The following is a 13,984-nucleotide window of genomic DNA, read 5'->3' on the forward strand; positions in this document are numbered from 1 at the left end:
TATTACAAATCTACAAGTGTTCTTTTTGTTTATAATTGGAAAGCAAATTGTATATGTTTATGTTGCACAACATGACTTTCTATAAATGAACACATTGTGGAATAGCTAAGTACAGATGATTAACATATGCATATATTGGCACTTATTTTGTGGAAAAGCACTTAAAATCCATTCATCAATTTTCAAGATACATGGCATTGTTAGTAATTAATCAATGTGTTGTCCAATAGAACTCTTGAGCTCTTTCCTCTTGTCTGTCAGAAATTTTTAATCTTTTCGCCAACAATTCCCAACTCCCACTCCTAGTTCTTATAAATACAACTCTACTCCCTATTTCTAGTAAGATCTACCTTTTTAAGTTCCACATATAAGTGAGAATATTAAGTATTTGCCTTTCTGTGTCTGGTCTATTTCACTTAACATAATATCCTCTAGGTCATCTATATTGCTGAAAGTCACAAGGTCTCCTTCTCTTCTAAGGCTGGAAGTATTCCTGTGTGTGTAAGGGGAGGGGGGGTGTCAGAACTTTAACATGCAAAGGTAACTAGTCAGTAGAGATTACGCATTCCGTTGACCATCACAAGCTGATGGGACTTAACTAGTGCTTTAGGAGCTGAAGCTAGTTTAGGGACATTTCTTCTACTTGTCAATGATTGCTCACGAGAAAGGCAGGCAAGATATAAAACAGGGCAATCATAAAGAACCTTGGAAACAGTCAGGACTCTTTCTCAACTTGGATGGTCCTAATGCTTCAGACTATTATCTCCCAACCTGCTTATCATGCCCCCTCCATGACAACCTACCTCAGGAGATAGCGCCTCAGGAGAGGTCTTGCCCCCAGTTTCATGTCAATCACTAGACACTAATCTTTCTCAGAATCCTTTATTGGCAGTGGGAAACATTACAGCATATTACAAATTAGTATAAGTTTAGAATTTAAATTCACAATGGATTGGGTTCTCAGCTCTTCTACCCGCCAAGTATCTAGCCTTGACAAAGTCAATTTAAAATGATTCTATATTGAAGAGGTGGCTCAGTAGGTAGGAGCATTTGCCATGAAGGCATGAGGGTCTGGGAAAGAATAATCTGCCCCAGTTTGATTCCCCAGCACCCATGTAAACAGCTAGGTATGGTCATGTGTGCCCATAACATCATTCCTGAGGAGAACTAAGACTGGACACTTGCTGGGGCATGCCAGTCTAACTACAAATAGCAGCTTCAGTCTCAGTTTCAATGACTATATCTTAATTACCCTCCCATTGCTGAGACAAAAGAAGCTCTTGGGAAGAAAGGGTTTATTGTAGCTTGCAGTTTTGAGGGGGAGTTCAGTCATAGTACAAGCAGACAACTACTATCATATCTCTGCACGACAATTTAAATGAGCCAAGCTCCGGCAAAGGACAACTGGGCTGTAACACCTCTAAGCCTGTCCCCTGAAACACACCTCTTCCAGTAAGGCTCCACCCCCCAAAACTGCCATCAGCTGAGGACTAAATTTTCACAATACAGGAAGCTATACGGGACTTCTGATTTAAACCACAATACTGAACAGCTCCACTTTAAGGAAACAACTCAGATAAGTTATGAAGGAAAACATTCAACATTCTCCTCTGCCTTATACATACATCTGTACATGTATATGTATACACTCAACACCACATCACACATACTCCATACATGTAGGTGTAAGTGTTCTCATCAGTAAGACAGGAATAATACTAGTTCATATGCTGTAAAAATGGCATAAGGATCAAATTTGATCATGGAAACCTTTTACAACTTGACCACTGTTACATTTGCTATCAAACATGATCTTTCCATTCCACGAATGCTTTAATTATTGAAATGTCCTCCTCCTCACCTCAGGACGTCTGTTCCCTAACCAACCTGCCACCATCTATTCTTAATTAATCTATCTCAAGTTGATCTTGTCAACTCCTACTCCTTCTTCAAACCCTTCCAGGGCTCCCTGTTACTTCTAAGAAAGGAAAAGTTGAACGAGTTTACTAGGTGCTCCCTCCCAGCTTATCCTTCATCTTGCCCACACTGACCTCTTTAATGATGTCCTGCAATTTCACAGGTCACCATTTATAACCTGTACTGAAGCCATGAAAATTCACATGTTATGTCCCAAATGACCTGCGTCTCTGTAAGGCCAATCCAGTACGCTTACGATTCGACTCAAGGACAGTCTTCTTAGTGATGGCTTCTGTAATAATTCCTCATTCTCAAATCTATGTGAATAATTGTTTTGCATTGCATCACCTCTCCATGTTGTAGTCATTAATTTCCTTGTCTTCCTTTTCCTTCACAATGGGAGGTTTTGAGGGCAAGGACCATTACTCATGTTCATAATTTCAGCACTTAGAGTATCTGGTAAATAGGTGTCCAATAAATTATGTGTGAGATGAAATATTACGTGAATGAGTGCCTAAGAGAAGCATTAACTCATTTGGGACCATATAATTATATAGAATCATCGTAAGCCTACTCTCATCTACAATGCTTATGAGTTCATGTCACTGTCACCTTTAAACTGCATGCCCCCCTGTTGCAGTTACCTTCTTGTTGCTGGAACAAGCATTGGACCAGAAGCAGCATATTTCAAGCTTACAGATTCCTGGGAAAGTTCCATCATGGCGGAAATTGCTGGCTCACTTCCATAGATCCATACCATAGAGAGAAAAAACCAACAGCCAGCAAGCACAAACAGCCAGAGCTAAAACTGGCTCTCTACACACCTTAGGAATGGACTTGAGATTCTCTCCTAGTGACACATCCCCTCCAGCAGAGTTCTGCTCACTGGGGGCCAAAGTAGGAAGCTTAACCTTAATCAAAAATCCCTGTAGCTATGAGGAACATACATTCAAATCACCACACCTCTCCTATCCTGTAATCACAATAGCTTTTGGACTTAAGTGTGAAATAATTGCACTTGGCTCTAGCTCATTCTAGAACCTTTACCATTCTTATCCTTGTTTATGTTAACTACATATCCTAACTGATAAGCAGAAGACCTATTTATTTACCACCAATTCCTTGTAAACTTCTGGAAATACTGGAATACTTGAATCCATTCTTGCATTAAAATAGAGGCCAATGTAAAACTAGAATAAAGTTATCTCTATTGCTTCTGCTCACCAATGACCATAATGTTAGTTTAAGCAAGGAGTATTAATTGCTTATTAAGAGAATCAAGGGCTGGAGAGATGGCTTAGTATAAAGGCACTTGCCTGCAAAGCCAAAGAACCCAAGTTTGATTCCCCAGGACCCACGTAAGCCAGATGCACCAGGTGGTGCATACATCAGGAGTTCGTTTAAAATGGCTGAAAGCCCTGACAGACCCATTTTCTCTATTGCTCCCTCCCTCCCCCCCCCCCTTTCTCTCATATAAATAAGAACTAGAATCAATCAACTTTTCTGGTTCTAGCAATAATTACCCCACTTTGTAAATGATTGTACTACGAGAGGGTCTTTCTCCAATCGCCACATCAAAGTTTAGATTGGGTAATAATTGTGTTTGTAGTATTCCTCTGCTTTGAGCACAATAGCAAGGATATTTATTTTAATTCAGCAAAATCTCTATATATTTGTCATGTACTTTTTTTAAATTGTATTTTATTAATTTTCAAGCAGAAAGAGGTGGGGAGTGAAGGCAGGTACGGAAAGGGCTCCAGGCCCTCTTGACACTGCACACAAACTCCAGATGCATGTGCCACTTTGTGCATCTAGCTTTACATGAACACTGGGAAATGGAACCCAGGCCAGCTGGCTTTGCAAACAAGTATCTATAACTGCTTAACCATCTCCCCGGCCCTACTATGCACTTGGTATTTTGAAGTAGGTGCTTATCAACAAAACAAGTACCATCTTTCCATCTCATTTGCATATACACCTGTCCTCCTCCACATCCATCCCTCATGCCTACATATCCATATCCCATATTTCATGACTCTCTATTATCTTCTGGTATCTGGAAGTTAGGCAGTATGCATAAAAAGGTTCTGTGAAGAGACAGGGGGAAACAGCTTAGTGGTTATGACATTTGCCTATGAATCCTAAGGACCTGGATTGATTCCTCAGGACCCATGTAAGCCAGATGTACAAGGGGGCACATGTGTCTGGAGTTCATATGCAAGGGTTAGAGGCCCTGGCATGCCCATTCTCTCTTTCTCTCTATCTGTCTCTTTCTCTCTCATAAATAAACTAATTCATTAAAAAGAAAAATAGGTTCTGTGAGGTCTCCAGGCTCCAACTAGCCAGTGTTGTCAAAATCACCCTTGCAAGACTATGTCAATAGTGTTAGGTACTAAAGACATTTCACAAGTAAAATTTACTAGTAGATGAAGTTCTCACAAGTGAAAACAAGTTGTATAAGATGAAGTCAAGAAAAATTTATGCATAAAATGGCATTTGGAAAGAACTAATGAAATTTGGAGTTGGCAGAATTTAGAAGCTATATCTTGGGAACAGACTTCTTCTAACTTAAATTTGATCCACTTGATCTTCATAAGTTCTCTAGAGGGTCCTATACATGGTTTGATACTCTTCTGTCACCATCTTAAAATTCTTAATTCTTTAATGAGCCCTTTGCTTTGTATCTTGAACTGGCCTCACAAAATATGAACACAATCTTGGCTATTGTATTCATCCATGTGAGAGAACATGGTAGATACTGGAGCAAATAGCTGGGGATAATCACATGCAGGATGAAAGCCAAAAAGGATTCACCTAATATCATACAGCCTTCATCTTCTATCCATGTCTTCACTTAATACATATCACACCTTCTGCTGAGGGCTCTGGGTAGATCCTAAGATCCACAAATGAATAGGGCAAAATTTATTCTCTTTAGGAGCATGGGGGCAAGTAATTATGGGTAGGCTTATATAGGAGGGCAACTTAAACATCACAGAGATATTGATTGATAGCCAGTGTTCAACATTCACTGGCTGTATTTGCTGGAGCAAATTACCACACATCCGAGACTCAAGTTTCTTTTCTAGAATAGGAATTATAGCACCTTGATGGTTGATATAACAGAGCAATAAGGACACATGAAGTGGCAACTAGTACAGATAGAATATGAAACAAGTGGTCAAAAATGCACACCACTAATATGGGACCAGAATAAAGATAAATTTTAAAGTTTCTTTTAGGATTTCATGGAGGCAAGTAGAAACTAAGGATCAAAACTTTAGAAGTGAGCACTCACAGAGGAAGCTCAGAAACTGGCATCTGACATGTAAGCTCTCATCTTGGTATTTACAGAGATGAGCTATGTGACCATGGCCCAGGGATCTCATCTCTCAGAGCTTCTATCTCTTACCTGTAAAATAAAGCAATTAACAGGAATGTTTTGTTACATGTAATACTTATAACAGAGAACAGATTTACCAAGTGCACACTGGAAAGTATCTAATTACATAGGACCAGTCTCATAAACCATATTAGCACAAAAGTATTTCACATCCAACATGAATCCTACAGTCCCAAATTTGTAAGCATACTTATGCATGGAAGAAAATAAAATGGCATTTAATTGATCCCAAAATATTCACCATAGTTTTCTCTGGATGGTAAGCTTAAAAATGATTTTTTTATTTTCATTTTTTTATCTTTTTTAAGCTTCCAATTCCACTACAATTAGCACAAATGTTTCTTTAGTGAGTCATGTTCAAATTAAATGTTAATTTTTATGATGTACCAGATGAGATGATCTCTAAAGATTATCATAGCCCTGGGAATTCCATTTTCCTACATGTGCTTTCAATTACCAATGCTTCTTTCTATAGGGTTATGGCAGTATTACTTCGGTGCTTTTATTGATACAAATAAATCATCTCAAAATGCCCTTGGCTTGAAGTCTCTGAGGCCCAATATGAAGCAAAGTATTGTTATATGGCATAGACATCAGTCATTTAGCTCTCAAGACATGTTTCATAATAGTCCAGAAGCTTCAAAGTAAACTCCCAAATTCAAATGAAAATTCTTTTGGGACTTTCCGCAATGTAGGTAGATTACTACCTATGTGTTATGCTCCCTGTTCAGGCTTCTTTTAATATCTGAAGTACAGATGAACAGAGATTGTTCATAACTTTCTTTTACTTTTTCTTCTCAGTTTGGGCTAGTCATATCTCTATTTCTAGCCAGTCACTGTTTTGAAAGTGATTCAAGAAGTATTTTGTGTTTTCTCCCAAAAAGTGCTTTTCAAATGATAAATTGCTAGGCTTAAAATAAGTTGTCTACATCACGAAGAATAAGATATCCAAAGAGCAGGAATGGGGGCAGATTTTCAGATTCCAGGGGTGGTTCTAAACATAGGCTACTGCCCTTCAAGCTAAGCATCATGCACAAATGATTGTTTAAAGCAAAATCACCATGAACAGGATTATGTACCAGACACTTCACAGGGCTGAGGGAGGCAGGCGTGGGTGCCAGACTAGTGTCTTGCTGTGATTGTTCATTTAATCCTTAGAGTTGCTCAGGTAAACACTGTGCAGTCATTCACAGATGAATGAGCAAGGGTTCAGCGAGATTAAATGACTTGTTCAAGGTCAACAACAGACCAATAACATAGCTGGGCTAGGAACCTGAGTCTAGGCGCCATTAAAGTTTGTTTTTAACAAGTTTTCCAGTGGTCATCATACATCAGATGCTATAAAATTGACAAGAAGGAGTGACCCTGAAATGAATCTATCCCAAGGCAAGAATAATGGTGAATAATTAATAGATAGATGGATTAATGAATGGATCTCTGCCTTAATATATGATTTACAGTCCAACCTTATTCCCATCAGCACTTGTGTTGGATGACCCAAACAAATCAAGTACTCTCTCTCATTGAATTGAGTTTTCAAATGGCCTCAAATCTGGTGTATGGCATTTGCTTATTATACCTAGTCTGGAGACTTGTAAATAAGCTAACTAAAGAAAGCATATGGCTTGTTCCTAGAAAAATCATTCCACCTTTCCTTTCTGAAGTCTTATCATTCTTTAAATCTTCCCTTCCTCTGTTGGCTACTTTCTCAATTCAAGTAGTCTCACAGCAGCAAGAATATGTATACATTCCATGGATCCTATTAAATTATAAAATTATCTGCATATTTAATTCTTGTTGCTGTTGGACTACTTTGAGTGCAGGGCCAGTGTTCCTTCCTCATCTCTGTATCCCAGCATATGTCTAGCTTGCGGTCCATGCTCAATAATGATGATGTGTCTCTCCGAGACTCTGTATAAGAAATACAGTAATAAAATCTATTGCTAATACCCTATCTCCAAGGAAAACAAGATAGAACGATGACTTCATAGACCTGGCTCTATCTCAACCCCCAGAGCTCCTTGGTCCTTTTAGTCTCCACACACAATATGTCCCTAAGAGAAAGCACATTTCAAATCCTAGATTCCTGGTGTGTCCCGATGAGCTAGACCCGCCTACGCCGCTATGAGCTTGCATGGTCTATTAGCATAAAGGTGTATGAGAAGCTGAAATTACACGCTGGCCTTATACCTTCCCTTTCCTGAGTTCTTGTTGTACCTGCTTTTTCCCAGCAAAACCAGGGAAGGGAAAACTTGAGACTGCCTTCATGCATCCACTGTGATATGCACTCAACTTCCCCCTCTAGACAGTGCATCTGATTTCTGATGGCCCCTTCCTGTCCTTCAGCCGCATCACGGAGAGTTCTGAGTGATATGCATGCTTGAGCATGGGGAGACATTGAACTACAAAGTTACTTTTGATTCGGTTTTAGTGATTATAAAGAATACTCTGGCAAAAATATAAGCAGATTGTGGAGGGCAGTGTGAGGAGGCTGATGGAGATCCTAATGGCTGTTCTCAGGTGGTGGAGGGGGTGAGAAACAGTGGTTGCAATGGGAAAGAGACAGGACTTGGCTGAAGATGATAGGGGGTGACAAGGCCTGGCTTGAAGATCTGCTTCTGACTCAAGAACACAGATGAACACATAAGGTGATATTGCCCGAGAAAGAGAAGGAGGGGAGGGGGACTAACATTAACTGACATAAGGCTCATTGCATCATGTAGAGGACTGATTTGTATTTGAACATTTTTCTTTTAGATTTTCCTCTTTGGCCAATGTTAACCTACCAGAAGGGCCATCTATTTCCACATGTACCTGTGCCCTCCTTGGCAGTCCAGTGGGTCTTCCTCCAAACCTTCCCTGAGCCCCTGGCCTAAAATGTCCTGAAAAGGTTTCATGTTTAACTAAAAGAAGCAAAAAAAGAGAGAAAGTATCCAAAAATCAAGCAAGGAATCCTTGACCTCTTTCTGAATTCCCCTCATGGCTGGAAGTGATATCAGTGTGTAAATATCCCCAGACACTTATCTTTTCAGCTTGGTCATCCAAACATCCCAGGATATTCCAGGTCAGCGACAGCTCAGCTGCTGATACACAAGACCCATGGGTTGAATGTTGAGGGTTTACTTTAGGGGGAAAAAAAACAGTACAGAAAAACAAAGCCTTCATACAAACATGTATACAATTTTAAAAAGGGACCAGTAGTCTGCCACTCCTATAATTGATATAAAGAGTAAAAGAAATGATACAGAAATTAAAATCCAATCTGTTGAACTGATAAAGGATTTAAGCATGTGCGGACTTAGAATAAAGACCTTGACTTAACAATCGTTGCATAATGACTTCTTAGAGTGGATAATACCTTAAACAGTGTATGGAAAAATACATGGACTTTTGTCATGAGAAAGTAGAAAGCTCACCCTACAAATAGAGACTTTTTTAATGTGTGCACTTTATCAAATTCTAAATCCTAGAATCTCTTGCCACAGATAGGTCCAGGGTGGCCTCAGGTGCCTGGTGGTCACTTGGCTTCAGAATGAGCCACCATGTAACTTCTCAGGGCAGTCTTTTATCACATATGTTCAGGAAATAACTGCTTCTCCTCATCACATTCCTTGCTGAACTCATTTCTTCATGAGTGTCCTTGAACACCCTCCCTGGTTATTAATCACCATGTCACCATTTGTCTTTGTTTTTCCTGCAGAGATTTCCTGGGGACCAAAGAGGCATCACTGCTGCTGATGGCCATGTTCCTCCTGGCTGTGTTCTATCACGGACAGCAGGTAATGGGACATTTTTCACCAACAGCCCATAGTTACCTGGCATTTCCTGTTGTCAGAAAGGTACACAGACTCCTTATTCTTGGCAACAAATGACTATTAGCACTTTGCATCAGGTTGTGATTCTTTATTAGTTATGTACACAGTGTGTATACAGCCATGTTGTACCATCATTAGCCTCCTCCCTTTCTTCCCCCCTCTATGGGGACCCTCCTGTTGGAGATTGTGGGCCATCCATAGTGGGTGTAGCCATCAGTTATGGGTAAGAGGCAATGTCTCTGTACATTATGACCCAACTTGTGGCTCTAACAATCTTTCTGCCCCTCTTCCACAAATTTCCTTGAGCCATGTTGGGTTTGTTTTAGATCTACTTCAGTGATGAGGTCTTGGGAGCCTTTGTGTCTCTGGATATCTGGTTTGGTAGGAGTTGATTGTTCTCTGTGTCTATCTCCTTTACCCTTGTGCTGATACCAGTTTCACGAAGGAAGCAGCACTCTTTCTCATTTCCCCAATTACTCTTGGTTTCAGTTGGGGCCCTGTTGAGGTGTGATGGGCTGATTCTCTCCACAGGTTCTGTGTCCATCTGAAAAAGAAAAGCAAATTCTCCAACGGAGAAGGAAGTCAGCACCAGATAAATAGGGTGACCATTATTATCTAGAGAGAATTTAATAGTTGTAGGCCCTCTTGTAGCCCATGATTGGTGGGAGCATGATAGTAGAGAGTGGACTCATATTTTGGATATGGTTCTGACTTGTTTCCTAGCTCCAGCTATGGGTTCCATTCCACTGAGCAGATCCTTTAGCCAAATCAAGGTTGTGATTCTTAATGAATCCACCTCTAATAAAGAATCCCTAATGAAAAGCCAAGCTGGGCACAATGAGTTAGTAAGCAATGTGGTTTTAACATCCTTTCAGCCTGTCTCTTTCAAAAAGTCAATTGTCCTAATAAAATAGCTTTCATTTTCTAGCTAAGACAAATTATCATCCTTCCCACTTCCATTGCCTGGATAAAAGCTTTACTAGAGAATATGTGTGCTGCACTTTGTGAGCATTCACATTTGAGGATTAGCTGAGCCAAAGCTCTCTCCCAACGCTTCTTCTTAACATCGCATAACCTTGGACAAGTTCTTGTCTCCATGAAGCCAAGTTTCCTCAACTCTAGAATAAAATAGTAATATCTGAACAGTCTGTTTTGAAGAGTTGTTTGAGATTATTGTACACATATTTGGTGTGCTGCCTTGTATGTGTAAAGGCATATGTGTATGTATTTGTTACTTTTCTCATTGCTATGACCAAATGCCTTACAAGAAGGTGGAAGGTTTGAATGCAAAATATCCCTCATAGTGCTCTGCACTGCAACATCTCTATCACACCTTCCAAGGCTCAGGGTCTATTGCAGAAGAAGTGGCAGAAAGAATGTAACAGCCAAAGCAAGGGTAGTACTCCTTACAACGTGCTCCCCCAAGACACAAAATAGCCTGGATATCTACACTACCTACACAAGACCATCATCATAGCAGGAAAATATCATGACATCAAAATAAAAGAGAGACTGACTGGGAGGGGGAGGGGATATGGTGGAGAATGGAGTTTCAAAGTGGAAAGTGGGGGGACGGAGGGCATTACCATGGGATATTTTTTATAATCATGGAAGTTGTTAATTAAAAAAAAGAAGAAAAACAAACAAACTAAAACAATATCCCTCATAGCCTCGTGTTTTTGTGAATAAGCCTTATACTTGATCCCAGGAAGTGGAGCCTTTGGGGAGTGGAGCATTGCTGAAAGAGATGTGTCACTGGAGGCAGGCCTTGGAATTTCATTACCCAGCCACCCTTGCCTGTGCAGGCTAGCTCACTCTTGCTACTCCCTCCTTGATAATTTGTTCCAGTGTGAGCATGCCATGAGGAAACTTTGCCTTAACATTGTAAGCAGAAATATTCCCTTTCCTTCCATAAGCTGCTTCTGGTTGGGTATTGTCCCAGCAACCTGAAGGTAACTGGAACTCAAGAGTTTGTTTTTGGATTACCAATTTACACAGGGATATAATCCATCATGGAGGGGAAGGTGTGGAGGTGGCTGGTTACAATGCTTTCAGAGTGAGGAAGCTGGGAGCAGATAAGAAGAAGAGCCAGACTATCAAACGTCAAGTTCAGTCCCCAGTGACTCACTTCCTTCAGCAAAGTCCCACCTCCTAAATGGTCTACAACCTTCCAAAGAAGCCCCACCAGCTGGGGCCCAAGTGGTGGAACATATGAGCTTATGGAGACATTTAATGTTCAAACCACACAGCAGAGGAAAAACCTCATTGATGATTTGTCCTGATTAGGTAATGTGCCTACCAGATTGATTCTGCATTACTTGAGCCTCTATTATTTTTTGATATTTTATTTTAGAGAGAGAGAGAGAGAGAGAGAGAGAGAGAGAGAGAAGAGAGAGAGAATTGGCCCGCTGAGGCCTCAGCCACTGCAACCAAACTCCAGATGCTTGTGCCACCTAGTGGGCTTGTGTGACCTTGCAATTGCCTCACCTTTGTGCATCTGGCTAATGTAGGATCTGGAGAGCTGAAAATGGGTCCTTAGACTTCACAGACAAGTGCCCTAACCTCTAAGTCATCTCTCCAGCCCAGCCCCTATTATTTAATGGGACTTGGAATGGGGTTGAATGCATAAAATCCCAATTCTGATGCTGTTGAATAAATGGAAAACAGCCAATACAAGCCTCCTACTTACAAAGGGAAATTTTGGGTTTCTATTTTGACACAGTGTCTCATGTAGCCAAGTCTGGTCTCGTTCTTAGGGGAGGGTCTCAAGAAGAGCATAGCTACTACCATCCCATAGGTTGCAATGTCTAAGACTCAGTGTGTGTGTGTGTGTGTGTGTGTGTGTGTGTGTGTGTGTGTGCGCGCGCGCACGCATTGAAACCCATTTACACAAGTTTTGTATCACTGAGCTACATCTTTAGCTTTCCAAGTTAACACTGCTGGGGATAAAGGAGTTGGCATTGTAAGGCAAGATCCCCAAACCCAGCTGACATTCCTTACTAGGGCTAATTTCACATGGACCAAATATTATTTATGTCCTTTGCAAACACATCCTTGTGTGGTGAGGGGTTAGTTGCTATATAATTTGAGGAGTTTTTGGTATGTTAACATCATAGTAAGCTTGATAAACATTTTTTGATAAACATCTTGTATACAAGCTGTGAAATAAAAAGGAAAACCATTCTAGGGCTTAGAGGTTAAGATGCTTGCGTGAAAAGCCAAAGGACCCAAGTTCAATTCCCCAGGACCCACGTAATCCAGATGCATAAGGTGCTGCATGTGTTTGCAGGTTGTTTGCAGGGGCTAGAAGCCCTGGTGTACCCATCCTTTCTCTCTTTGTCTATCTGCCCCTTCCTCTCTCCCTCCCTCTCTCTCTCTGTTTCTCTCTCTCTCTCTCTCTCTCTCTCTCTCTCTTTCTCTCTCTCTCAGTCTCTGTCCCTGAATCTCTCTCTCTCAAATAAATAAATAATAATAATAATAAATCTTTTTAAAAAACCATTCTGGAAATGTCTCTTGGAAGAAGTTTGTCACTTAATAATGTAATAGTATTATGAGTACAACACACTTGCTCAGGGTCTTCAAGAAAGGAAATGATCCTGCACAGGACAAAAGCCTCTACACAGAGGTGGTGGCTGCCCTCAGGAATAGGTAGGATCTCTCCAGGCACACTGAAACCTATGAACAATGACCCTCTACAGAGAAGTTTCCCTGATAGGAACCAGGCTCTGCCATCCTCACTGTTTCTCTATGGATATTGGTCTGTCTTTCTTTGGTCTGTGTCTACTTCAAAAAAAAGTAACCAGAAAGGAAAGAAAGAAACTCAAGAAAACTGTCAGCCAGAGCAGAAATAGAAACATAGCACTGGAAAATCACCATGGAAACAAGGAAGTTACAAGCCCTGGAAAATCATTGATGAAACAGTCAAAAAGTACCAAGACTTTAGAGATACCTATATAAATTCACTTGTAACAAAAAGGGAGGGTAAAATGTAGTCAATAAAAGAATGAGTACTTAGAAATTTTAGTAAGTAAAAGAAGTTGGCAAATAGTTAACTGCTAAGTTCCTGTTGTATACCTCACACTTTCCTTCCCTTCTTCTGGTTTGAACCAGGATTCAAACCCAGTTCTATCACCAAAGACCACCTTTCTACTTCATCAGACTGGAGAAGAACAAAACATTGTCTCCATAGCAATATGATGACCTAGGTCATTTATTTCTAAAGCGTGACTTTGAGCAATTCTAATGTCTCTATTGAATTTATGATAAAGAAGTAAGGAGACAGGCTGGAGAGATGGCTTAGCGGTTAAGCGCTTGCCTGTGAAGCCTAAGGACTGCGGTTCAAGGCTCGATTCTCCAGGACCCATGTTAGCCAGATGCACAAGGGGGCACACGCATCTGGAGTTCATTTGCAGTGGCTGGAAGCCTGGGCGTGCCCATTCTCTCTCTCTCTCTCTCTCTCTCTCTCTCTCTCTCTCTCTCTCTCTCTATCTATCTATCTATCTGCCTCTTTATCTCTCTGGCACTCTCAAATAAATAAATAAAAATGAACAAAAATTTTAAAAAAAGAAGTAAGTAGAATGTGTGGGTCTAGACATTTCCAGAATTTCTTGAATTTAGGTCTCTGGCTGACTTGGAGAACTGGTGCCCTGTGTTCTAAGTGCTCTTGGCTTCCATTTATAGAGGAAAGCTCCTTAGTTTGATATGAAAAGTATAATCTGTCCCCATTGGAGGACTATGAAGACACAGCCAAACAAAGCTCCTATGGAGTTTTGCTCCATCACACAGGTCTTAAATTCACAAGGGAGAGAGAGATAGCTGAAAGAACAAGTTCAGGGTGAGAATCTCCATC

At 40.6% G+C, this 13,984-nt stretch overlaps 1 protein-coding gene across 3 annotated transcripts in view; it reads left to right on the top strand.

The window, feature by feature from the left end:
* The window catches only part of Adcy8 (adenylate cyclase 8), a 229,597-nt gene that overhangs the window by 182,474 nt on the left and 33,139 nt on the right, over positions 1-13,984 (top strand). For all 3 annotated transcript variants that reach the window (XM_004656171.3, XM_045143768.1, XM_012948266.2), the window contains one exon: positions 9,021-9,099. In XM_004656171.3, the coding sequence (XP_004656228.1) occupies positions 9,021-9,099 (79 nt within the window). The remainder of the gene's footprint in view (positions 1-9,020; positions 9,100-13,984) is intronic.

The sequence above is a fragment of the Jaculus jaculus genome, chromosome 2, assembly GCF_020740685.1.
Source record: "Jaculus jaculus isolate mJacJac1 chromosome 2, mJacJac1.mat.Y.cur, whole genome shotgun sequence".
NCBI classification, from domain to species: Eukaryota; Metazoa; Chordata; class Mammalia; order Rodentia; family Dipodidae; genus Jaculus; species Jaculus jaculus.